At 35.2% G+C, this 26518-nt stretch overlaps 1 protein-coding gene across 2 annotated transcripts; it reads left to right on the forward strand.

The window, feature by feature from the left end:
* Positions 1 to 1507: 1507 nt before the first annotated feature.
* Positions 1508 to 9194, forward strand: LOC113516014 (zinc finger protein 271-like). Of its 2 annotated transcripts, none has more exons than XM_031909016.2 (3): positions 1508 to 1651; positions 3205 to 3685; positions 4446 to 9194. In XM_031909016.2, the coding sequence occupies exons 2-3, from the start codon at positions 3271 to 3273 to the stop codon at positions 7106 to 7108; spliced, it is 3078 nt and encodes a 1025-aa protein (XP_031764876.2). In that variant the 5' UTR covers positions 1508 to 1651; positions 3205 to 3270; the 3' UTR covers positions 7109 to 9194. The 2 variants fall into 2 exon arrangements, with proteins under 2 accessions (XP_031764876.2, XP_031764872.2); XM_031909012.2 differs by lacking the exon at positions 1508 to 1651 and adding an exon at positions 1736 to 1837.
* The last annotated feature ends 17324 nt before the right edge of the window (positions 9195 to 26518 follow it).

The following is a 26518-nucleotide window of genomic DNA, read 5'->3' on the forward strand; positions in this document are numbered from 1 at the left end:
TAATTATATAACGCTGTCTGATTTACAGATACCACAAATGTAAAATAAAAAAAATTAATAAATGAAATATAAAAAAATAAGTAAAAACTCAGTAAACTTCTCCAAAGCTTTTTGACGTATTTTCAAACATTTTACCAACATTTTTTGTTTCGCGAACAATTATTTTTATCCATAATTGCGACAAAAGTACCCAATCTGGCAATGCTGTATCTAGAAATTTTGGGTGAACGGATAAAATAGATTTAGGTAGTGCACTAAATAGAAACAGCGCCATCTGTGAAATGATGTGTACAAACTTGTAGCACGACCATGTTAAATAAACAATGCTAATTAGATCGAAGCACAATAGTTTCCTGGTAGAAATAAAAGAATTTTTGAATTTTAATATAACTAATGAGTTTTGGTTTAAGAATTTGTTTTATTCATTTTTACGTTTTTAGGAGATTTTTAAAATAAAAGTATACATATTTAATAAATGATTTTGTTTGTTTTCTAAGACTTACGGAAGCATTAATAGTAAATCGCGACTAGCATCGCCATTTATTAAAATTTTTCCGCGCGGCCATTTTTTGTTTCGTCATCGTGCCCCCCTGGTTATGGTCTATGGATATAGGTCATTTCAAATAAAAGAAAATGTTTGTATGAAATCTATGCTACTTTATTTCATTTGAAATTTTTATAATGTAAAATAACATAGTCTATCTATCAGTATTATAGATAAAGGTATATTATGAAGCAATATTGATGTTAATCAGCATAGTGCAGAAAGTTGTTTGTGGATTAAGATATTTATTAATTATTAATTTAGCACAGTACACACTGAGTTAATGTGTTATTCCAACAATTATTAAATTTGGGGGGAAGGGATCGTTAGTAATGCGGGCTACAAGTCCCATTGCTAGCAATATACCCTGTCAGGTCTACCTCCACGCGGTTCCCCCTGGAAACCATCGTGCCGAGTTCCATGTGTATTCATCACGATGGGCTTACTAACCTGCCTTTTTTCATTATTCACCTATCACCCCTCACTGGTGCCCCGCCAGCGTATACCGTTAGCACAGACGGGGTTACCATTCCATTAATTATCCATTAAAAAAAAATTGTTAAATTTTCGCTTGCTGTTTTTTAGTATGTAACACAATTTTTGTGTTATTAAAATGTCATCTATAAAAATACGAACTCATTATCAATATGATCATCTTCTCCCATAATAATTATATTATAGGTAGTTGTATAATCCATTTAATATTTATTTAACATAACAAATTTTTTATTACATTCAAAATATTATTATTTAATATATAAACATAGAATAAACTATAATAACTTACTTTATTGTGTTCATAATTTTTAGTGATTGCATAGATTTATTTTCTAGTATTGTCAATATAACGGCAATGCCAACTCTTGAATAACATAATGATTATTTTCTGCATCTGTGGGCAAGAACAAGGAATATTGTTAAAAAAAATGTAGGTAGGTTGGTGTTTACAGTTGGATTTAATAATATAATCAACATTATTAGATTCTAATTAAAAAGTTTTCCTAAGTTGTCTGCTTATTTCCATATTTGTGTTTCTTGTGCTTACCTAATTCGCTCAAGAATTTTATTTCAAGTTCGTCGTCTGTTTATTGTATTTTTTGTAAGTAGGTAGGTACTTACATATTTCGACTACTATAGATATTTAGGTAGATAGGTACTGGAATTTATTGCGACTGTGGTACATATATTATAAGAAACATGGTGACGGTGAATTTTTCTTGCTTTTAATTTAAAGAATTGTTTTTTAAATGGTAACGTAAAATAGTATTTAGCTACTACAACCTACTAATGAAAGTAAGTATAATTTACTTTAAAATATAAAAAAAAAACAAGAGAAGCGTGTGGTGGATGTTTGATTGATTGAGGATCTTTAGTACTTTTTTTTGTCAGTGAAATTGCGTTATTTTTTTTTTTCAAATAAAATATAACCTAAAAATTTTTATTTAAAATATCACTGTCCCTTTTACCTGGTGCTGCTAGTAGTACAAGTGGATAGATGGATACTCTTTATTGTTTCCTCCAAAAGATTACAATAGTAAACTTATTATAAATACAAACAATTACAAGAAATAATCACAATGTGAAAACAATGGGCGACCTTATCGCTAAGAGCGATCTCTTCCAGGCAACCTTTGGATGGAGAGGAGTAATTATAAACAATTTTTTTTAATGGATGATAATGGAATAGTAATCCCGCCTGTACTATCGGTATACACTGGAGGGGCTCCACTGAGGGATGATTGGTGAGGATGAAAAGGCAGGCCCAGTTCGCCCATCGTGACGAATTCAACGATAAATTAGTCGCGATAGTTTCCAGAGAGAACCGCGTGGAGATCGACCTGATAGGGTATATTGATAGCAATGGGGACTAACCTCCCCATCACTAACAATCCCTTCCCCCCGTAGTAAAAGTACTTGAAATTATTGTGTAATTAAAACACGAATTGAACATGTAATTGCCAAGATTTTGGAGGTAAACTTTCTCTCTTCATGTGGACAAATGCTCAGTTGTATTATACGTAATTGGATGTACTTTTTAGTTTATATTAATTTTTTTCATACAACTTAGAATGGCAAGCGAGCTGACGGCCCACCTGGCGGGAAGTGGTAACCGTCGCCTATAGACATGAGCAGTACCATGGACATAACAGAGTATACTGTTTCGCCCATAATACCCCCCGTGCGTTAACATTCCTGAGGACTCGGGTGTTATTCCTCCGTACCCAGTAAATTCACACCATATTTCACCCTTCAAACCGAAACACAGTCATGCAAACAACTGCTTTACGGTTGAAACACGAATGGGACAGAGGTACCCAAGCAATTGACTTTTGTACAAACTTTTGTATCTCCCTCTGGTGATAATTTCTAAGCCATATCTATTAAAAATAATTGTTACTTTACAAATGTTACTTTACAATTGTTACCTTGTTATTACATACATATAGACATTATATATATATATATATATATATATATATATATATATATATATAATGGAGATAATTTATAATGGAGAGAATTATCTATTTTCAGTGTACACTGTTATATCCATGGTACTACTCATATCTATAGGCGATGGTTACCACTTTCTATCCGGTGGGCCGTCAGCTTGTTTGTAAAAAAAATACACTAATTACAAAATATTTTTCTTCCCGTAGGCGAATTGATATCAATTGAGACGGCACATTGAACAGTATACCAAAAACAATCCATAGACATTCATAATGGAGAAACTGGATAAAAAAAATATTATAGATGTGAAGCAAGAGTCCCTTGATTTAAAGTTAGATATTGAAAACAAATTGCAAGGAGCAAATGTAGATATTAAACCTGATACAAAACAAAAGTTAGATTACGAGAAATATCCAGAATATAAAACAGACAGAAATATTGAGCAAAAAAATGATCTAGATGGAGCAGAAGCTCTGAAGACTGAGTATGTTGTTACTGAGAAAATAGACCAAGATACATTTTACGAACAGGAAAAGGATAATTTAGAAAATTTATATGAGAGTCATGAAGTTAAAGAGGGGTTGGTTTTAGGACCCACAGCTGTAGGGACAGCCTCTGGAACTACTGATTACACAGATTTTAAAACTGTTTCTGAATCTGAAGATGTACTTAATGAAAAACAATTAGGTGAGTTAGAAATATAAAAATTAAATTTCGAAGCAGGATATGTCGGAGCCCGCACATTTTATATTCCGGAACCTGTGACCTGTGAAGTTATGACTCCAAATAGGTTTTTTAATGGGTGTTAATGAAATGGTAATCCCGCCTGCGCTGTCGGTATGCACTGGCAGGTTACCAGTGAGAATGATAGGTGATAATGTTATATTGGACTAAATATTATTTCAACACCTGTATATTTACCATGTTTCTTGCAAATAAATATTCATTCATTTAATGAAAGCAGGTCGGTTGGCACATAGTGATGAATCCAACAAGAATTAATTATAATTATTTCTAGAGGAAAGTTTATTTCTAATAGGTTACACCTTACTGTATACACACTGATTGTATACTATATTTATCGATTTCGCAGTACGACTTGAAAATTGGTTTGATTTGCCTGTTTGGAGAGGATGGATGGAATAAGAATCATAAAACATTTATCGAGCACGAGCGAATGGAGATGTATGCCAACCAAATAGGCGACGTGCTGAAGAAGAGCTAAATTAAAAGTACCCGTAACCGGCGAGCGTGTATGAAAAGATTGATGAATGTGGAAGAAGCGAAAGAGGTTTGTTTGAATCGAAGCATTTGGTGTTCCATTGTTTCTGTCTGCTCCAATAAGAGAAGATATGTATGCATCACTTGAAAAACAATAAAAAATCATGAACAATAAGTTATAATTATATTTTACATTAAAAAATATATATATATTTCCTGTTTTCAGATGCAGTTCAAAATTCTATTCGCCAGGTAAGAATAGTAGTATCCGATGGAATATACTTATGCGATATATGTAACAAGGCATTCGTGTCACACAAGACACTAGTATCTCACATGTTAATTCATAGTAGCCAAAACCCATGTTCATTTGAAGTGTGTAAAGAGGACTGTGTAACAAAATCACATCTGAAAGATGAGAAAGATGATATAAATTTTAACATTAGTAATAAGACATACAATTGTGATAAGTGTAAAAAATGTTATTCCACAAAAAGAACATTAACTGCACACATGCGTGTACACAGCGCAAAGAACATGTGTGACGTGTGTAAAAAATGTTTCAATTCAAAATCATATTTGAGCACTCACATGCAAATTCATACTGGCGAAAGGCGATACAGTTGTAGCGTATGTCAAAAACGCTTTTTGACAGGCCCGTCCTTGAGAATTCACATGTATAATCACACTGACAATAAACCCTACGGCTGTGACGTGTGTAAAAAAAAATTCCCTATAAAATCAGAAATAATAAGACACATGCGTGTTCATACTGGTGAAAAGCCTTACAGTTGTGACGATTGTAGAAAATGTTTCAGTACAATATCATTCTTGAAGAGACATAAAAACACTCATACTGGTGAAAAACCATATAAATGTGACGTGTGTAAAAAGTGTTTCAGTAGTAATTCGTATTTGAAAGGTCACATGCCTATTCATACTGCTGAAAATTTATACACTTGTGACGTGTGTAAAAAGTGTTTCAGTTCTGATTTGTATTTGAGAACACACAAGCTTATTCACACGGGTGAAAAACCATATAGTTGTGAACTGTGCCAAAAACGTTTCTATACTGGATCACTTTTGAAAAGTCACATATATATTCATACTGGAGGAAAGCCGTATAGTTACTGTTGTGACTTGTGTAAAAAATCTTATGATATAAAATCAAGGCTAATAAATCATATGCGTATTCATACTGGTGAAAAACCATATAGATGTGATCTGTGTAAAAAATGTTATATTCTACGACAATCTTTGAAAAGGCACATGCTTGTTCATTTTGGTTATAGGTACAGATGTGATGTTTGTAATAAGAGTTACTCGAGAAAAGAATCGTTGAATATACATATGCGTATTCATTATGCTAAAAATCTATACACATGTGAGCAGTGTAAAAAATGTTTTACAACAGGAGCGGCTTTAAAAAAACATATTTTATTTCATACTGGTGAAAAGCCCTATAATTGTGATGTGTGTAAGAAAAGTTTCCGTTACAATTCAAATTTGCGAATACATATGAATATCCATTCGCGGGAAAAACGGTATGTTTGTGATGTATGTAAAAAATGTTTTTTTACAAAATCATCTATGAGCTCACACATTCTCATTCATAGTACTAAAAAGAATTACATTTGTGAAGTGTGTAAAAAGGGGTTTACGCTACGATCAGCTTACAACGCGCACATCTTTATTCATACTGGTGCGAAGCCATACGGTTGTGATGTTTGTAAAAAATATTTTAATAAGAATGCGTCGTTGCAAAGACACAAATTAATTCATTTTGGTGAAAAGTATAGTTGTGACATATGTAAAAAGGATTACTCTAGAAAAGATATGTTGAATAATCACATGCGTATTCATATTGACGAAAATTGTTATAGTTGTGATATTTGTAAAAAACGTTTCAGTACCAATGCATATTTGAAAACTCACATGTTTATACATACTGGTAAGCCGTATACATGTGATGTCTGTCAAAAATACTTTATAACAAGGTCTGCTTTGAAAATTCATATAATTAAACATACTGATGATAAGCCATATGGTTGTGACACATGTAAAAGATGTTTTGGTGTAAAATCAGATTTAAAGAAACACATGCGTATTCATACTGGTGAAAAGCCATACAGCTGTGATGTGTGTAAAAAAAGTTATTCTTTAAGAAACAGCTTAAAAATACACATGTTCAATCATACTGGCGATAAGCCATACTGTTGTGATTTGTGTAAAAAATATTATGCAACAAAATCATTGATAAATAAGCATATGCGTAGTCATCTTAGTGAAAAGCCTTACAAATGTTACGTTTGTACAAAAAGATTTTCTTCTGGATCAAGTTTAAAAAAACACGTACAAATTCATACTGATAGAAACCGACATAGTTGTAATGTGTGTAAAAAAAGTTTCAGTACAGATTCGTATTTGAAATATCACATGCGTATTCATACTGCTGAAAGTCCTTACAATTGCGGGGTGTGTAAAAAATATTTTGCTACCAGACAAGCTATGAGAATGCACATGTACAAACATACTGATGATAAGCCATACGTATGCGATGTGTGTGATAAGAGTTTCACTGTAATTACGAATTTGAAAAATCACATGCGTACTCATACTGGTGAAAAACCTTACACATGTCACGTGTGTAAAAAAAGTTACACATTAAAATCAAGTTTGAAAGTGCACATGTTTGATCACACTGATGATAAACCACACGGTTGTTATCTGTGTAAAAAATGTTTTGGCAATAAAACATTGTTAAATAAACACATGCGCAATCACACAGAGAAGCCATATTGTTGTGATGTGTGCAAAAGATGTTACAGCGTCAAAAGTCGCTTTATATTGCATGTGCGTATGCATTTGTTAAAAGATAAGAAGCACTAGTATATTATACATGCGCAATCACATAGAGAAGCCATATTGTTGTGATGTGTGCAAAAGATGTTACAGCGTCAAAAGTCGCTTTATATTGCATGTGCGTATGCATTTGTTAAAAGATAAGAAGCACTAGTATATTATACATGCGCAATCACACAGAGAAGCCATATTGTTGTGATGTGTGCAAAAGATGTTACAGCGTCAAAAGTCGCTTTATATTGCATGTGCGTATGCATTTGTTAAAAGATAAGAAGCACTAGTATATTATACATGCGCAATCACATAGAGAAGCCATATTGTTGTGATGTGTGCAAAAGATGTTACAGCGTCAAAAGTCGCTTTATATTGCATGTGCGTATGCATTTGTTAAAAGATAAGAAGCACTAGTATATTATACTTAGCTGTGACTATAGGCTGGATTATGGTGGTGTTTAATTCAACAATATTTAAATATTTATATCTTTTTTTTTATCCCCGTTTGTTTATATTAAATAGTGTTATTGTTTAATTTATTAAGAAAAGGGAAAAAATATTATTATGATTCAAGCATCTTAAAGATTATATTCTTTATTGCACTTGAACAATAGATACAACGGTTAGTATATCAACTTGTTAGCAAGTATGGGCTCATCTCTAAAAGAGATCTCTTCCAGCCAACCCAGTGTAGTTAGAGAGAGAAAAAAAATAATTGGCTAGATTACCCATCTAGTGCAGGAAAGGTACAGGTAAAGATAATGTAAATACAACAAATATACATAAATTGTAAATAAATAAATATATATGTATGTACATATACATATGTATAAGTGCATATTGTAGTATAAAATCTCGCCGCTGAATTCTGCAGGCATAAAACTTTTTAATGAAATGGTTTAAATGAAAGATGAACGAAAACATACAATACAATGCACCTGAGTTGTCTGCTCTCAGTTAGTCACAACCAGGTTGCTAGTTGACAACTCTTATTTGCGAGTATTTTTTTTAGGACATGGCAGTGAATTTACAGGGTACAGAGGAATAACATCCGAGTTCTCAGGGATAGCAATGCATGGGGGGTATCATGGGCGAAACTACACTCTGTTACGTCCATGGTACTGCTCATGTCTATAGGCGACGGTTACCAGTTTCCACCAGGTGGGTGGTCAGCTTGTTTGCTATTCCAAGTTGCATAAAAAAGGCAACCCTTATGTTGTTGTAAAGAAAAAAAAAAGAATAAATTTTCGTTTAACGTACATAGGTTTTAATAAAAAAAAAATAATTCCCTGTAATTACAACATAATCATTATCTAAAATAAAACTTTAAATACTGGTAACCATTCTTTCATAGAAAAAAAAAAAAAACAAATTCCTAGAAAAAAACTTCCATTTGGTGTAAATTTTACTAAAAAAGCATCGTGAAGTAACCAAATTTACTAAAATGGTTATCTATTTTCATTTTCACCTTTCATCTATCACTTAAATTAATTCTTATTAAAAAGTTTCATTTAAATTCAGCGGCGGAATCTTAGCCTATTGTGTTTATTAAAAAAAAAGTTTGTCACAATTATGACCAAGGATTTCGCAATAGAATACATGGAATGCATAATTCAAATAGTGTGTTACTCGTTGTATTTATGACATTGCCAATGCGTTAGAGAGGGATAGATATATAAAAACGCATCTGCCTTTTGACTAGCCCGTAGAAGTCAAATTCATCAAGATACATATGCCACTTGCTTTTATTGGCCGTATAACCCTACCAAATGCAGATACAACCTACTTGCATACTTTCTACATTAACTGTGTCGAGTATATAATCTAGTAATGTAAAATTTGTTAATGACAAATAATTGACATATCAAACATTTTCTATACACTAGCTCGCTATGAATCGAGAAAAATAGCAACTTATGGTGTATCTGTTGTCCTCTTTTTACTAATTATATTTGCATAAGAAGAAAGGAGGCAACCATATGATTTACAGTTTTTATTTTATCATTCCTTCTATGTAATTCCTTGTTCTTAGGTTATGACCGGATTATTTTTTTTAAGAATTATTGTTTTGTTTAATAGGAGAAAATATTATTTCTTTTTTGTACTATCATTTTGCTTTAACTCTGATATTTAAATGAATAATAAGTTTATAACTTAAAAAAAAGTTATATAATTATGTTTATTAATTTTTTTTTGTAATAGTTGTTAAATATAAGTGTTAAATAAAAATCTTTATTTGTTAATGCAACTGAATTTTTTTTTCTTTTAATGGGTGATAATGGAATTGTAACCCCGCCTGCGCTATCGGGATACGCTGGCGGAGCACCAGTGAAGGGTGATAGGTGGAGGATGAAGCAGGTCAGTTGGCCCATGGTGACGAATTAAATAAGAATTGTTTACGATGGTGTCCCGGGAAACCACGTGGAGGTCGACCTGATAAGGCATATTGCTAGCTAACTGAATTTTTTTTTGATGGGTGTAAATAGTATGGTAACCCCGACTGCGTTAACGGAATACGCTGGCGGAGCATCAGTGAAGGATGATCGATGAGAATGAAAACAGGCCAGTTAGCCCATCATGATGAATTAACCATGATAGTTTCCAGGTGCAACCGCGAGCAGGTCGACCTAGTTGAGTATATTGCTAGCAATAGGATTCTTAGTCTCCGTTACTAACAATTCCTTTCCCCCTTGCAGGTTCATCCCCCATTACGCTTGTCTGAACAGAGTCTTTATTCGAGAACCATTCCCCATCGGTTATCGGTTGCTGGAGCTTTAAGGCTGGCCTATTTTCGCTTCAACTTTTTTTTTTATATAACTTAGAATAGCAAACAAGCTGACAGGCCACCTGATGGAAATTGTTTGGACTACAGTGGTCACTGTTCCACTATCCAGTGGATATCCGCAGCACTATGTCTGATGTAGTCTGGGATTCTATTGCGTCATGTAATTAAACGTGTTTTTTGATTACGAAGTTTCACGTTTACTTATCATCTTTACCAGACTTCGCACAAAAGTCGTTTGCTTGGGCACCTCTGTACCATTCGTGTTTCTACCGTGAAGCAGTTGTGTTTGCATGGCTGTGTTTCGTTTAGAAGGGTGAGATATGGCAGTGAATTTACAGGGTACAGAATAATAACACCTGAGTCTTCAGGAATGGCAACGCATGGGGGGTATCATGGGTGAAACTACACTCTGTTATGTCCATGGTACTACTCATGTCTATAGACAGGCGGCGGTTACTACTTTCCATCAGGTGGGCCGTCAGCTTGTTTGTCATTTTAAGCTGTATAAAAAAAATCATCCCTCTCTGGTGCTCTGTCAGCGTATACCGATAGCGCAGGTAGGGTTACCATTCTATTATCACCCTTAAGAGTCGGATGAATGAATGGACATAAAGACAGATATAAATATAATTAGTGCTACATTACCACAGCAAACGCCTGGTTGTCAAGCTAGAATACCGCGTGTTATGAGGCAACAGGCAAAGAAATATCTAGAGATACATGCCAGAATATCCAGATATGAGCCAATTAATTCATTAAAGATTGTGTCCCAAAAAAAAAACCGACTTCAATTTTGATAAAACCAATTATTTAAAAACTAAACTGCTGAACCGATTTTAATAAAATTTCTACAGGACCCATCTGTAAGTATACCCTTTTAGATAAAAAAATAATTTTCCAAATCGGTTTATAACTGATTCAGTTATGAGGTAACAAATAAAAAAAAATAATACAACCGAATTGATAACCTCCTTTTTAAAGTCGGTTGAAAAAAGTTCGTTTCCCAAATAGGTCCAACCGGGAATCGAACCCGGGACCTCAATTGCACAAAGCAACGTAATCATCGCTATTCGACAGAGGCAATAAAAAAAGTCCCATAAGAGACGTATTTACAGTCGTGTAATCGTGGAACATAATGGTAAATGTAGAATGTTCTGGATGGAAATCACGAGGCGTACAGTCTACGGATTGAACAAGATTTAAGCACCATAATCGTGGTTTAAAACACGACAGTGCACTTTAGTAATTATCGGAATGACTCCCCGCCCGCTGAGCCCGGCTGGTGATTGCGCATTTCAGGCGAAATGCACTCCGAATGCATCCAGGAGTTGTTAACTATGTAACTATTATTATTGTGTAGTTTTTATATATATTTTTTTATACAACTTAGAATGGCAAACAAGCTGACGGCCCACCTGATGGAAAGTAGTAACCGCCGCCTATAGACATGAGCAGTACCAGTTTCGCCCATGATACCCCCCATGCGTTGCCATTCCTGAGGACTCAGGTGTTATTCCTCTGTACCCAGTAAATTCACGCCATATCCCACCCTTCAAACCGTAACACAGCCATACAAACAACTGCTTCAAGGTTGAAACACGAATGAGACAGAGGTACCCAAGCCTCCCTCTGGTATATATACAGGGTGGCCCAAAAATCCTTAGAAAAGTAAAATTTGAATTAAACGAAAACGGCGCGCGTGAGCGGTGCAGGGGCAGCGGGGGCAGTAACTTCGGTTTCTGGGAATTTAGTCGCGGTGGAGCGTTTCACCGAAGCGGACCGTGCGTTTTGTGTGCGCGAGTTTTATCAAAACAACAATTTGGCAACCGTTGCGAGGCGTAAATTTCGAGAACACAAAGGTTTACACAACTTTGATGACACCCCAGCTCTCCAAACGATTAAGAATTGGGTTGCTAAGTTCGAGGAGACCGGTTCGACGTTAGATAAACCGCGGTTGGGTCGCCCAAGGACATCACGTACGGAACAAAACATCGACACAGTGGCACAATCTATTCGTGAAAATCCTACACAGTCAACTCGTAAGCGTTCCAGTGCATTAAACGTATCCAGGACATCGTTACAACGGATTTTGAAGAAAGATTTACTTATGCACCCTTACAAAATTCAGTTGGTGCAAGAATTAAAAGAAACTGATGCTATTCAGAGAGTGAATTATGCTAATGAAATGTTTAATCGGTTTACTTCGTTCAATAACATAATGTTCTCTGATGAGGCACACTTCCACATTAACGGACATGTTAGTAAACAAAATTGCCCCTATTGGAGCCCGATTAATCCAAAACTTAAGCACCAGAAGCCCTTACATAGCCCTAAAGTTACAGTTTGGGCCGCTATGTCAGCCCATGGCATCAAAGGGCCTTACTTTTTTGAGGACGGCAGAGGGCGTGCTGTTACTGTTACTTCGGAGCGATATGTGGCCATGATCGAGGAGTTTTTCACACAAAAATTGCAAAATTTTCCAGGCTTTAATGCCCAAACATGGTTTCAACAGGATGGAGCAACTTCCCACACCTCCAATACTGCTATGCCCGTTATCCGTCAACTTTTTCCAAACAAAGTTATCTCTAAGAGAGGAGACATTTCCTGGCCACCACGTAGCCCGGATCTGACTCCAATGGATTTTTTTTTGTGGGGCTACCTTAAGGCTAAAGTGTACGACTCTAACCCGCGGTCAATTAATGACCTAAAAGAAAACATCCGCAGAGAAATGGCAAGCATTTCAGCAGTGACGTGCCGCGCAGTCATCGACAATTTCAGAAGGCGTTTGCAAGAGTGCCGTGACTGTAACGGATTACATTTGGACGACGTTATTTACAAAAAATAATTCCCGTTTTTCTAGCTATATTTACAAATAAAAATATTATTCATAGTGTAATTAGTTTTATTTTAAAGAATTTTTTTCATTACTAAGGACTTATGGGCCACCCTGTATATATATATGTGGTATATACAAATTGTAATTACATAAATCACATATAATACATATATAAATAACTATAAATAGTATATATTAACATATGTATATATAAAATACTGTAAGTATCTGCAATCTTATTCATAGGGAACGTATGATTATTTTGAACGCTTGAACGGAGTCGAGTTTCGTACAATTTGAATAATATTGCAGCCTGCAAATATACTAACGTAGCTAGGTAGTTACCTCGCCGGCAACGGTCGCGGGTAACAACTTGGCATATTTCAATCTTTTGTTCGAACTTTCACAATAGTATTGGAGTTAAGGAGAAGTGAGATCATGAAAAACGTTGCGAATTTTAAGTTTTCAAGTCGTGAAATAATGAGAGCTCGTTCAGTGTTCGATACAGAAGTTTTAGTTTCAATCGAGAGAGGGAGCCTTTTGAATTTGTTAGTATTTTTGTAGCAGACAAAAGCGTTCTTCAATAGTGTTTACGGTCTCTCTGTCTGTTAGTTTTAAGTTCAACTATTGTAGTTTTATATATATATATAATTGGAAAACGGGAATTGAATGCGTTTCTTTCTTAGCTATCATTTTTCACTTTTACCTCGTTAGTGTAAATTTATAACGTAGGGTAAGTGGGGTTACAATTCTATTTTTATTTAAAAAAAAAAACGTAGTATTAAAATATGTTTTTCATTTCAGGTCAATGTTATTAGGTTACGTAATGGAGGGGGGGGGGGGAGGAATAATAATAATAGGTGAGAATGAAAAGGTAGGTCTTTTACCACTGAAGTGAGAAACGGCCCACCTGATGGTAAGCGGTTACCGTAGCCTATGAAGATCAGTTAGCCCATTGTGATGAATACACCTGGAATTCAGCACGATGTTTTCCAGGAAAGGCCACGTAGAGGTCAACTTGACAACAATATATTAATAACAATATACCCTTATATTGCTATCAATGGGACTGGTTGTCCCCATGACTAACAACCTCTTCCCTCCAATGTACTCTCGTCTCTTCTCTTCATCCCTGAAAACATCCTGGTAGTCGGGCTTATTATTCAATTACCACTCAATAAAAATTAGCATCAATGTTCTTCAGTGACGTATGCTGTTCATGTCTATGGGCGATAGTTATCAATTCCATCAGGTGGGCCGTCAGCTTTTATGCTATTCCACGTTGAATAAATTTTTTTTTCTTTATTAATATATCAAGGTGCTCCTTAAATGCATGTCTCGTATTGTGATGCATGGCCTCAGTAGATACTTATACACCTTTATGCAGGCCAGGCCATCTCTGAGTCACGCGGTTTCTACCGTTATTTCTAATGCACATGCCCACGGTATCACGGAAATGTGCGGTTTTATAATTTATCGCGTGGCATGGCATGGCATGGCATGGTATGATTTTGGCATTACGATATAGTAAGTGAGTAAAGTTATTAGTAAAATTAGTTAGTAAGTAGTAAAGGAAGTTATTAGTTAGCAAAGTTATAGTTAAGTTATACTTTAAGTTACTAAAAAGAAAAGTAATGTTCATGTATTACATGTGTATTTCTTATGTATTGTGTATGATTGCTTTAATGTGTTACTATAATTGTCACATTTTTCACCATCACTGCACTTCATACGCTTTCTGTTTTTACCCAATGGTTAGCTGGTAGAGAATGCCATATGGCATTAAGCTCGCCACTTGTACAAAGTTTTATTGTGCAATAAAGAATAGATAAATAAATAAAGTGTATTAAATTGCATGGAGATACGATTATTTTGATGAAATGATATATATCGTGAATGTGCAGAGAAATTTGAAAGCTTCTTAATATATTTGCATATTTTTTTTACAACACAGGGGGCAAACGAGCATGCGACTCACCTGATGGGTAAGTGACTACCGCTGCCCTTGATCATCCGCAACACTAGCGGCATTGCAGGCGTGCTGCCGGCCTTTTAAAATGGAATATGCTCGTTTCTTGAAGGTTATATTGTCTCTCTTATACTCCCTTGTTACGATATTCTTATATACATACATACATACATATCTGTCACGCCTGTCTCCTATTAGGGTAGGCAGAAACAATGGGACGCCAAATGCTTCGATATTCTTATATATTCTCTCTTATTACAATGCAATGATAAAATGTTAATATTTCAACACGATAGGTTTACGATAAATTATAAAAATGCCCATGTTATTTCCGTCGTATCATTACGACGATCATTTATTATGAGATAAGCAGAGGAAATCGACTTTCGACGCTTTTATGCCGAGTCACTGTTGATGAAATATTTTTATGCAACTTAAAATGGCAAACAAGCTAACGGCCCGCTTCATGGAAAGTGGCAACCGTCGCCTATAGACATGAGCAGTACCATGGACATGACAGAGTATACTGTGTTGCCCATTTATTAAGAATAATGTAATATAAATACGACGTCTACTGGATGTGATTTTATTTGTAAATAACGGGGAAAAATAAACGGTAAATAAAAATAATAATAATAAGCAATTGTATGAACTTACAACGAGTATGTTTCTGTCAATAGTTTTTTTAATGGATGATAATGGAATGGTAACCCCGCTTTGTTTTTGCAAGGGGAAATCCATCATGGAGTCTCGGTGGAAGCGTCCGGTTACTGCCGGACTCCGAAATTGAGAATCTCCTTGTTTTTGAAGTCGGTTGTAAATAAACGTGAAAATGGAAACAATCTCTTGTCCCGTCTCGGATTAGTGATACAGGTATACAGGTCGACTCTGTTCACTTACAGCAAAGAAACGACTGCAACTGTGCACACAGATTAAAAATAATAAAGATATAGCGTGACAGACATAGCACGCAATGGATATGGCATCTAAAATAAAAAAAAATGAATAGCTAAATGTGTTTGTAAGTGAAAATCTCGAGAACAGTTAAACCGATTTCGCTAATTCTTTTTTAGAATATTCCTTGAAGTACGACGATGATTATTACGGAGAGAAAAAATTTTAAAATTATCTGAAAAAGTCTAAAAACAACACTTTTCTATACTACAGAGGGAGACTTTGTACAAAAGTCGATTGCTTGGGTACCTCTGTTCCATTCGTGTTTCAACCGTGAAGCAGTTGTGTTTGCATGGCTGTGTTTCGATTTGAAGGGTGGGATATGGCGTGATTTTACAGAGTACAGAGGAATAACACCTGAATCCTCAGGAATGGCAACGCATGGGGGGTATCATGGGCGACAGTATACTCTGTTATGTCCATGGTACTGCTCATATCTATAGGCGACGGTTACCACTTTCCACCAGTTGGGCCGTCAGCTTGTTTGCCATTCTAAGTTGTATAAGAAAAAAGTCAATTTGAACTTTAGTACTGTATTATAAAGTTCAAGTGTTAGTGGAGAGGTTCCGGGAAGGCAAAACATTTGAGTGACGGAGTGTTTTATAATTTTTAATTTTTTGACATAATACAGATAGTAGAATAAGTATTAAAAAAAAAAACAAAAAAATTAGAGAATCGAGAATTGATGATTAGTAACAGTTGGGGGATTGTTAGTAATGGAGGCTGAGAATCCCATTGCTAGCAATATACCCAACCAGGTCCACCTCCTCGCGGTTCCCCCTGGAAACTATCATGGTTAATTCCTGATGAATTCATCATGATGGGCTAACTGGCCTGTTTTCATTCTCGTCTATCACCCTTCACTGGTACTCCGCCAGCGTATCCCGTTAGCGCAGGCGGGGTTACCATAACATTTTCACCCATCAAAACAAATAGTAACAGTAACCCTGTATACACTGGCACCAGTGAGGGATGATAGGTGACGATGAAGCAGGTCAGTTAGCCCGTCGTGACGAATCTAATAATAAATCAATCACGATGATTTCCAGGGGGAACCATGAGGAGGTCGACCTGATATAGTATATTGTTAGCAATGGGGCTACTTATCCCCATTACTAACTATCCCTTCTCCCCCTAGAATCGACTGTTAGGCGGCACGAAGTTAGCGTTGGTGATCTACTCCGAGAACGTTTGCTTTGTACTGAACCTTGGACAATTAGACGTTTTGTACAGTTTTTATTTCGGATGATATGACCGAAGTTACTATATTAGCTCATAATAAAGACTGTCAAGTTGAAATAATGTCTATTCCATTTTCTATAAGTCTCATATTTATTTGTTCAGCAAAAACAAGTTTCATATGAAAGATACACGTGAGTGAGTAAGGCTTTGTCCTGTTGCGACTGTATTGAGGTATACATCCGACTGGAGATATTTGTGTCGGTATGTCTGTCTAACATTAATATAGTATAGTATAGAATAATATTTTACGTCAAGAAAACAGCTTATTACAAAGAAATATCTAATCTATACTAATATTTAAAAAAAAGGGGGGGGGGGGGATTGTTAATAATGGACATTAAGGGCCCTATTGCTAGTAATATACCCTACCAAGGCGACCTCCACGTGGTTTCCCCTAGAAATCATCGTGCTGAATTCCAGGTGTGTTTATCACGGTGAGCAAACTGACCTGCCTTTTTATTCTCACCTATCATCATTCACTGTTGCTCCGCCAGCGTATGATGATAGGTGTACATCATTCCATTATCACCTAGTTAAAAAAAAATTAAAATGTAAATGTGAGTTTCTTTACTTTGTTATTTATTGGTTGGCACAACTGTAGAGTAACTCATCATGAAATTTGAAATATGCGTAATATTTGAGATAAAAAATTTCATATATTAATATCTATATAATATTTATTTTTAACATATAACTATTTTCAATTAAACCGACTTACAAACATATATATAGAATCTTGCTACAATTCTTTTATGCAACTTAGAATGGCAATCAAGCTGACGGCCCACCTGATGGAAAGTGGTAACCGTCGCCTATAGACATTAGCAGTACCATGGCCATAACAGAGTATACTGCTTCGCCCATGATACCCCTCATGCGTTGCCATTCCTGAGGACTCAGGTGTTATTCCTGTGTACTCTGTAAATTCACTGCCATATGCCACCTTTCAAACCGAAACACAGCCATGCAAACACTACTGCTTCACGATACAAACACAAAAAAGCTGGTGATTATAATATGTAATACAATTGCAAATATAAAGTGACAAAATATTTAAAAACGCTTAAAAATGCTACGAAGAAACTGAATGTTTTCTGAAAACCATACAGTGAGTTCATTTTGGACATTACGTTCGTATTTGGAATTATATACCTGATTTTTGTAATATTGTGCCTTTTTATATATGCCAGAGGGAGACTTTGTACAAAAGTCGATTGCTTGGGTACCTCTGTTCCATTTGTGTTTCTACCGTGAAGCAGTTGTGTTTGCATGGCTGTGCTTCCGTTTGAAGGGTGGGGTATGGCATGAATTTACTGGGTACGGAGGAATAACACCTGAGTGTAATAACACCTTAGGAATGGCAACGCATAGGGGGTATCATGGGCGAAACAGTATACTCCGTTATGACCATGGTATTGCTAATGTTTATAGGCGACGGGTACCACTTTCCATCAGGTGGGCCGTCAGCTTATTTACCATTCTAAGTTGTATAAAAAAAAAATTTTAGACTTATTTTTACTTTTTATTCTATGATTTACCTGTTCTTTGTACAACCAGCGGCCGAGTGTGGGGGCCAGAATACCGTAACACAGGGCATCCTAGTACGGATTCTGTCCATTTCCAATCGCAGTCTATGTTTATATTTTGTAAAATATATAAACGAAGTGACATTGCGATAGAAATAATAATTATTTATGTATTGGTGAAAGTCAAGACTCAATAAAGCTTACCTCTGATCCTGATGCAGTTCGTATACATAATTGGCAATATATTCAAATTTCATTGAGCAAGCGAAGTCTTAAACGAAGCGAGACTCAGCAGTTTAAGTTCCAGTCTCTTCCCTATTGATCCCGGATTACGCATCATTAATTTTAATTAAATCCCTCCGAGTACTGATACGACGTGACGCGTGACGTGTGACGCGCGACGCGCGACGCGAGCCGACCGGTGCGACGCAACGTTGCGCGTCAATCAAACGAAGATTAAGAACGATTTTGTACGGAGCCCTTACGCGACTCATTTGGTATCTCGCTAGCAATGTATCGAATAAGAAAAGTTATTTATAGCATACAGTAGGTACATATATAACGGTATTTTCTAATGGGATAAAAATGGTATGGTAACCCCGCCTGCGCTAACGGGATACGCTGACGGGGCACCAGTGAAGGATGATCGATGAGGATGAAAACAGGCCAGTTAGCCAATCATGATGAATTCATCTGGAATTAATCATGATAGTTTCCAAGAGGAACCGCGAGGAGGTCGATCTGGTTGGGTATATTGCTAGCAATGGGATTCTTCGTCTCTATTATTAACAATCCCTTTCCCCCCTTTATAACGGTATTTGGCAACTATAGGCAGCTGATTCTAATCCGGCTCGAAGGATCAAAATTACGTAATTATTTATTATTCATAATTACGTAAATTGTTGAGGTAACCATTGTAATATTTTTTTTGTAAAATTGAATTTTTCAAATACACATTCGGTAATTACAAGAAGTTTTTTATTTTGAAATATCAGAAAATTTTAACTACACATTAAAAAAAAACATTCCAGATTTATTTTAACTGTTTTTCCGTTGTTGTGTCAGCTGTTACTGCTGCTGATTAAACCCTTTCCCATAAGGGGGGGTTTTGCTGGCAGTTGTCACGCTTCGGTTGGTCAGGTTGGCAACCGCAGTTTGGCTTCTGATGACGTTTTAAGAAGGACGCTGCTGCCCATTCCTCCACCATAAGTCCCCTTAGTTGCTTCTTACAACACCTACGGGAAAGAAAGTGGTGGTCCATTCTATGCCGAGACCTACATGGTGTCTACTAAAGATACTGTTAATGAATGAATTTGATATGGATTACTAAGAAATAAATGTATAATCAATTATTAGTGGTGTGATGAAGGTGTATATGTGTGTCCAAAATTGAAGGTTTTTTTTTTGCAGAGCAATTACTTGTATTCCTGTATATATTAATAGTATTTTACGTATTGCATCGAAAATAGATAAATCTCTGACATTATAATTTGCATCTATATTGGTTTGAATCGTGGACGGCGCCATCTTATAAGTCGGCCCTCCGAGCGCCCTCCGGTGGTGTTTTCCAATATACCCTCTAATGACAGGACACCCGGAGTTAGTCACAGATGGCCCTCCGTGCGGGGATAGTCGAGCGTATTGACTATTTTTATTACACTCAAGAATGTATATGGGTTTATAAATCTGTTGCTTGTACGGGCAGTCAACATAGAAAAAAAAAAAGATATAAATTTGCTTATTTAAAGATTGCAGCGATAGATGTCTCTGTAGAGAGTATTACATTTCTTGGACAGATGTAAATGCCTTATTTTTAATTAAAACAATGTATATTAATTTAACATGTTTTTTTTTATATAACTTAGAATGGCAAACAAGCTGACGGCCCACCTGATGGAAAGTGGTAATCGTCGCCTATAGACATGAGCAGTACCATGCACATAACAGTACACACACATGTGTTAGTGAACCCTTTTCTTCTTACTACATAAAAGTTAAATTTGCCATAGACAGGTGTTCATGTCCTTATATCTTACTGCAAAAGTGTATCTAACATCTGTTTATACTTAGACAGAAGAAATATATTATTAAATATAGACTTTCTTTAATAATAAATAAATTTTTCTTTAATAATATGTTATTATAATTTTATTTATTACTTATAAATTTAAATAACATGCCATTAAATATAACAGGTGTTAAAATAGTAAATCTTATGATATAGATGTTTAAATCTGTAGTTGCTTGTATATAATGTGAGACATACGAGAGAGATGTTGCAAGTACCTCAACCGATAATAAAAACCATACCTGTTACTCTTTAACTAACTTAGTACTTGCCCTGATTTCGCTAAAGTCAAATATTATCTATAATGCTGATTTTTATTGCAAGAAAACCTGATTTGTTTACATGTATTTTAGTCCTGATTAATCGCACATTTTTGATAAAATTACACTTAAGTAAATTCGATTATTCTTACAATTGAAACATAATGGGAATTTATTTAGTTGAAATGAGCAATTTCGTTAATATTCCTAACATTTTTCGACGTTAATTTTATATGGGAATTTTGATTTGATATTTTTGCTGTTTGCTGCATATATTTAAATTGTGCTACAATTAATTAATAATTGTTTATGGATGACGGTAGCCACTTGCCATCAAGCATACTTGTCAGTAGATAATAAAACAAAAAAAATTTCGCCGGTTATTATTTTCAAAGATTATTTTACTCAGCCGGTTTGCCGGCTTTTTTGTACAAAAAAGTTTCTGGTTGTATATAAACGTAGATTAAAATTTTTTAAAAATAATGCTGATACTAATGCATTCTTATTCTACGTATAAATAAAATATAGTTTTTTTTAAGAAGATGTAATTTGTCTTACGTAGGCTGTATGTTTTAATTCCTATACCTTTTCTATTGTGTTAATACTACTATTGCCAGTCATTCAAAACAGGCTCGCATCACTTTAAGAAAAAAAAATGTTTGATATCTATGCAACCAATTTATTAGATTAAAAACTTTTTTACTATAAAGAAACTTGGTATTTTATGACATAATATAATATACAGAGACATAATTATAAATAGTTGTACAAATTATGAATATTCATTATTTTTTTTTGGTGTTAATTCTACATGGTTGCATAGATTCATTTTCTAGTTTTGTAAATATAAGCCTAGTGCCAACCCTTACATAACGTAGTGTTTATTTGCTCTATGGTTCACAATTGAATGAAGAACTCCATTTTTATATCCACTTATCGGACGAAACGAGACATTCAGCAAAAAATATTTCAATTTTCAAATTTACTCGCGTGCTCGTAAAAACTGTGGCGCACCATTAAACGCTGTGAGGCCGTAACTCACGGTTAAGAAATAAGCAAAACCGCGGTTATTATCTCGTTAAACAGTAACGGAACAGTTCATTACCGTATATAAACTTGATTAATGTTGCGGACAAACAAAACAGCCGTTGTGAATTGTTAAGAAAACGAATTTGCACTGTTTTTTGCATTTGCACACGTTCGAATCGGATTGTTGTTTTGCATATCCTTCTTTTTTTACAACGATCAGCTAATCTGGTAAATATTTTTTTATCGGAGCCGATTTGTACTGCAAATACATAGTAGGGTTGAACGATCGAAACTGTCAGTTTTGTTTTACTGTCTGTACTGTGATAGAATTGAACGGTAGAACATATTTTTCTAAATCATCATAGCCTTTAAGAAAATAGTATATTCCTTGTTAAAAGGCCGGCAGTACATCTGCAATGTCGTCGGTGTTGTGAGTGATCATGGCGGCGGTAGCCACCTGACTGGTGAGCAGCATGCTCGTTTGCCCCCTGTGTTGTAAAAAAAATCTATTTTTATTCCGTCTTTGGCGGATTGTGGAGATGAAATTGATCAGTTATTTTTATATAACATTAATATAAATAATTATTTAGACTCTCCTTTCTTAAGCAATATTAATATTGGACGTCCACGGATGGATTTACGTCTTCCAAAACCTTTTCTTTGTATCCAATATAAAAACAAAATATGCTACTAATACATTTTTGTTTAGATCTTGCAATAATTGTAATATTAAATTTCACTAGATCTATTAAACTGTAAAATCTTTACTTACAGGAAATATCTTAGAGAAGTTATCTACACAAAATAATCCGGTTCGTATCGGCCTCAAAGGATATCTTTAGCAATCCAACGCGGAAATGCCGCAAGTGTCATGGGGACCTTTGGGTCTGATCATTAATTTTTGTTTGTGATAAAACATTATTACATGTAAATAAGTGATTGTAATTAAATAAATTAAATTTATTAAATTGTATTTATATCTTAAATTGTATGTATATATATATAGTTAATAAATAAAGTAAAATAATTTATACTTATTAATAATAAATTTAATATACTAAATAAAATTAAAAAAAAATTGGAAAAATCGGTTTTAAAAACTGACAATCAGTCGCCATTAGTGATACTTTTTTTTTAATGGGTGATAATGGAATGAGTAACACCACACGCACTATCGGTATACACCGGCGGGGCACCAGTGAAGGATAATAGGTGAGGATGAAGCAGATCAGTTAGCCCATCGTGACGAATTCAACAAGAATTGTTCACGATGGTTTTCAGGGGGAACCACGTGGAGGTCGACCTAATAGGGCATATCGTCATAGTCGTAGAATACCGACGGATCTGACAAATATTACATATAAAGATCCGTCAGTATTCTACCACTATGACGATATTGCTAGCAATGGGGCTGTCAAACTTCATTGCTAACAATCTCTTTCTCCCACATTAGTGATACTTCGCCATACTTCGTTTACCTCTTAATTAACTCACTAGTCAAACTCCACAAACGATAGTCAATTTGCGAACTGCAATATTTCATTGTGTAATAACGGTTTTTTTGTACGCATCGAGATAAACGGTGATTCATAGCTCCCGTTTAGAATGTTTGCGATCGCTGCGCTATCGTTAAATCAAAGCTCATACATACCAGTTAACTTTTTGCCCTAGTATAACCGTCGAGTTAAATCTGCTGTGCAAATCCCTTGAAAAATTGCCATATTCAGTCAATAGCTTTTCTGTTTGTGTGCATTATGATATGCTCGATATAACTTTTTTTATGCAACTTAGTATGGCAATCAAGCTTACGGTCCACCTGATGGAAAGTGGTAACCGTCGCCTATAGACATGAGCAGTATCATGGACATAACAGAGTATACTGTTTCGCCCATGATACCCCCCATGCGTTGCCATTCTTGAGAACTCAGGTGTTATACCTCTGTACCGTGTAAATTCACTGCCATATTCATACGCTTTAAACCGAAACATAGCCATGCAAACGCAACTGCTTCACGGTAGAAACTCGAACGGAGTAGAGGTGCCTAAGCAAATGACTTTTGTACAATGTCACCCTCTGGTAAATTGACAGTAACTAGCGGCTCTGCTAGTAGGAACTAGAAAATTCAAATTTACGATCTGTGTTCGAAATTTAATTTCATTTTAATTTTTTTTATGATAATTGACATGTTAGGCCAGCTTCATACTATATTGGCGCTCAGGGTCTTTTCAAGATTTAAGATTATTTATTTGTAAAACATGTGTATAAATACATGGAGATGGTAACAATATAATCTCGTTCGACATGTTTAGTCTGTACGCCATACAAAATATGTAGTTACACAGATAGTCCAAAATTATACATCAAGTCAATTGTATACAATTAGTCGTCATCAAAATTAAATTTTAAATACATTTAAATAAATAACAATAATAATTGTCAGGCAAGAATAAAAGAACGATGTCTCCATGATGTCAATAATTATAAATAAATATTTGTTTTATTAAATATTATTACATAAGAAACTTGTGTGTATTTACACTACAGTCCAATTATGTTTCGAACAATTTCTAATAACCATAACGAGAGCGGATCGAGAAAGAACCGAGAGCGGAGCAAGATCAGCGGTATAGTGGAGATTCGGCCTAACAGTACATGGAATTGTAGCAAAAACCGAATTTTGTGCACAATATGGATATACAGGATCAACTTATGTGTTAGGTATAGATTAAGGATAGTACCCTTTTTTTACTTTCGTTCTATAATAGATTTAAAGATATATGTATCGATTGCAAAAATAAATAAAATCAGTTTAGAATTGGCATCGTGATCACATAATATAGCCACAAAAAAGAATAAGAAGCGAGAACCTTCCCATTTGGCAGTTGCATAAAATATATAATTTAATTCATCAATTATTGTTAATAAAATGAAATCCGGATCTACAGTATAGTATACAATTTAAGATTGTTTTTCAAAAAAAAAAAACCAGCTTCAATTATGGCAAAACCACATTAAACTACTAAACGGGTTTTCCAAAACTTTCTATGACACCGATTTGTAAGTATATACATTCAGATGAAAAAAGAATTTTCCGAATCGAGTTATGAGGTAAGAGAGAGACTTTGCACAAAAGTCGATTGCTTGGGTACCTCTGTCCCATTGGTGTTTCAACCGTGAAGCAGTTGTGTTTGCATAGCCGTGTTTCGGTTTGAAGGGTGGGATATGGCGTGAATTTACTGGGTACAGAGGAATAACACTTGAATCCTCAGGAATGGCTACGCATAGGGAGTATCATGGGCGAAACAGTATACTCTGTTATGTCCATGGTACTGCTCATGTCTATAGGCGACGGTTACCGCTTTCCATCAGGTGGGCCGTCAGCTTGTTTGCCATTTTAAGTTGTATAAAACAAACAAACATTGAAAAAAAAACAATCAAATTGAAAAATCTCCTTTTTGAAGTCGGATGAAAAGTATGTTCTGTTAACATGCGAGTTTTTAATATTCCCCGAAACAAAAGCATCCTACGTGTTCACGACTAAACAAAAATAACAATCTATATTTAAGCTGGCGTAATGTTAGACACATAAAGGAAAAAAACAATTTCCTTCTAGCCCAAGGGCTCCTAAGTCGAAAGACAAACAGGCCTTTTTAACAGTATCTCTTTGTTTCTGCGAGGCTCTTGATGTATTGCTGTATGAGATGAGAGGACGGGTTGGATAAATGTAAACATAGCAACAATAAATTATAAGTAAAATATATATTTTATGATATTTGCACGTTTTTAAAATATCTGCTAGTTTATTATAGGACCAATAAGGGTTACCAGAGGGAGACTTTGTACAAAAGTCGATTGCTTGGGTACCTCTGTCCCATTCGTGTTTCTACCGTGAAGCAGTTGTGTTTGCATGGCTGTGTTTCGATTTGAAGGGTGGGATATGGCGTGAATTTACAGGGTACAGAGGAATAGCACCTGAATCCTCAGGAATGGCAACGCATGGGGGGTATCATGTGCGAAACAGTATACTCTGTTATGTCCATGCTACTGCTCATGTCTATAGGCGACGGTTACCACTTTCCATCAGGTGGGCCGTCAGCTTGTTTGCCATTCTAAGTTGTATAAAAAAAAAATTCAATAAAACGTGATTCAAAACGGAGACTTCTGGCAACGCAATTAAATTAATATGAGAACAACATTGCCGATTGCAAAAAAAAAAAATCAAAAGCAGTACAAAAGATATCGATTAATAATATACAAAAAAAGCTGTGTGGTCCCGGCATAGAATGGATCATCCCTTCCTTTCCCGTGGGTATTGTAAGAGGCAATTAAGAGAACTTAAAGATCGAGGCATGGGCTGCAGGGACCCTTTTAAAATATCAATGAAGCCTAGCTTCGGTTGCCAACCCCCTTGCCAAGTGTAGTCATTACAGGCAAAATCCCCCTTATAGGGAGGTTAATGACATGATGATGATGATGATGATGATGATGATACACAAAAATAATCACATTTACTGATTGATATAGGTATGGATGGAATATTAATAGGTAGGATTATGGTTGGATTCAAGTACAAGGGCGTATTAGGTATGCACTTATAGGTTTTTTTTATCGAATTCTAATTAAAGTACCCATATCCCAAATTAATAACCATAATGTGCTCAACTTATCTGAATATCTATCATCTAATTCCTTTATTAGTGTTGATAAAAATAATCTAAATTTGCACTATATAAAGCTACTGACGTTGTTCGAGTTGTCATTCAGCATTTCAAG

Source organism: Galleria mellonella, unplaced genomic scaffold, assembly GCF_026898425.1.
Source record: "Galleria mellonella isolate WM207_F2 unplaced genomic scaffold, CSIRO_AGI_GalMel_v1 utg284, whole genome shotgun sequence".
In the NCBI taxonomy this organism is placed as follows: Eukaryota; Metazoa; Arthropoda; class Insecta; order Lepidoptera; family Pyralidae; genus Galleria; species Galleria mellonella.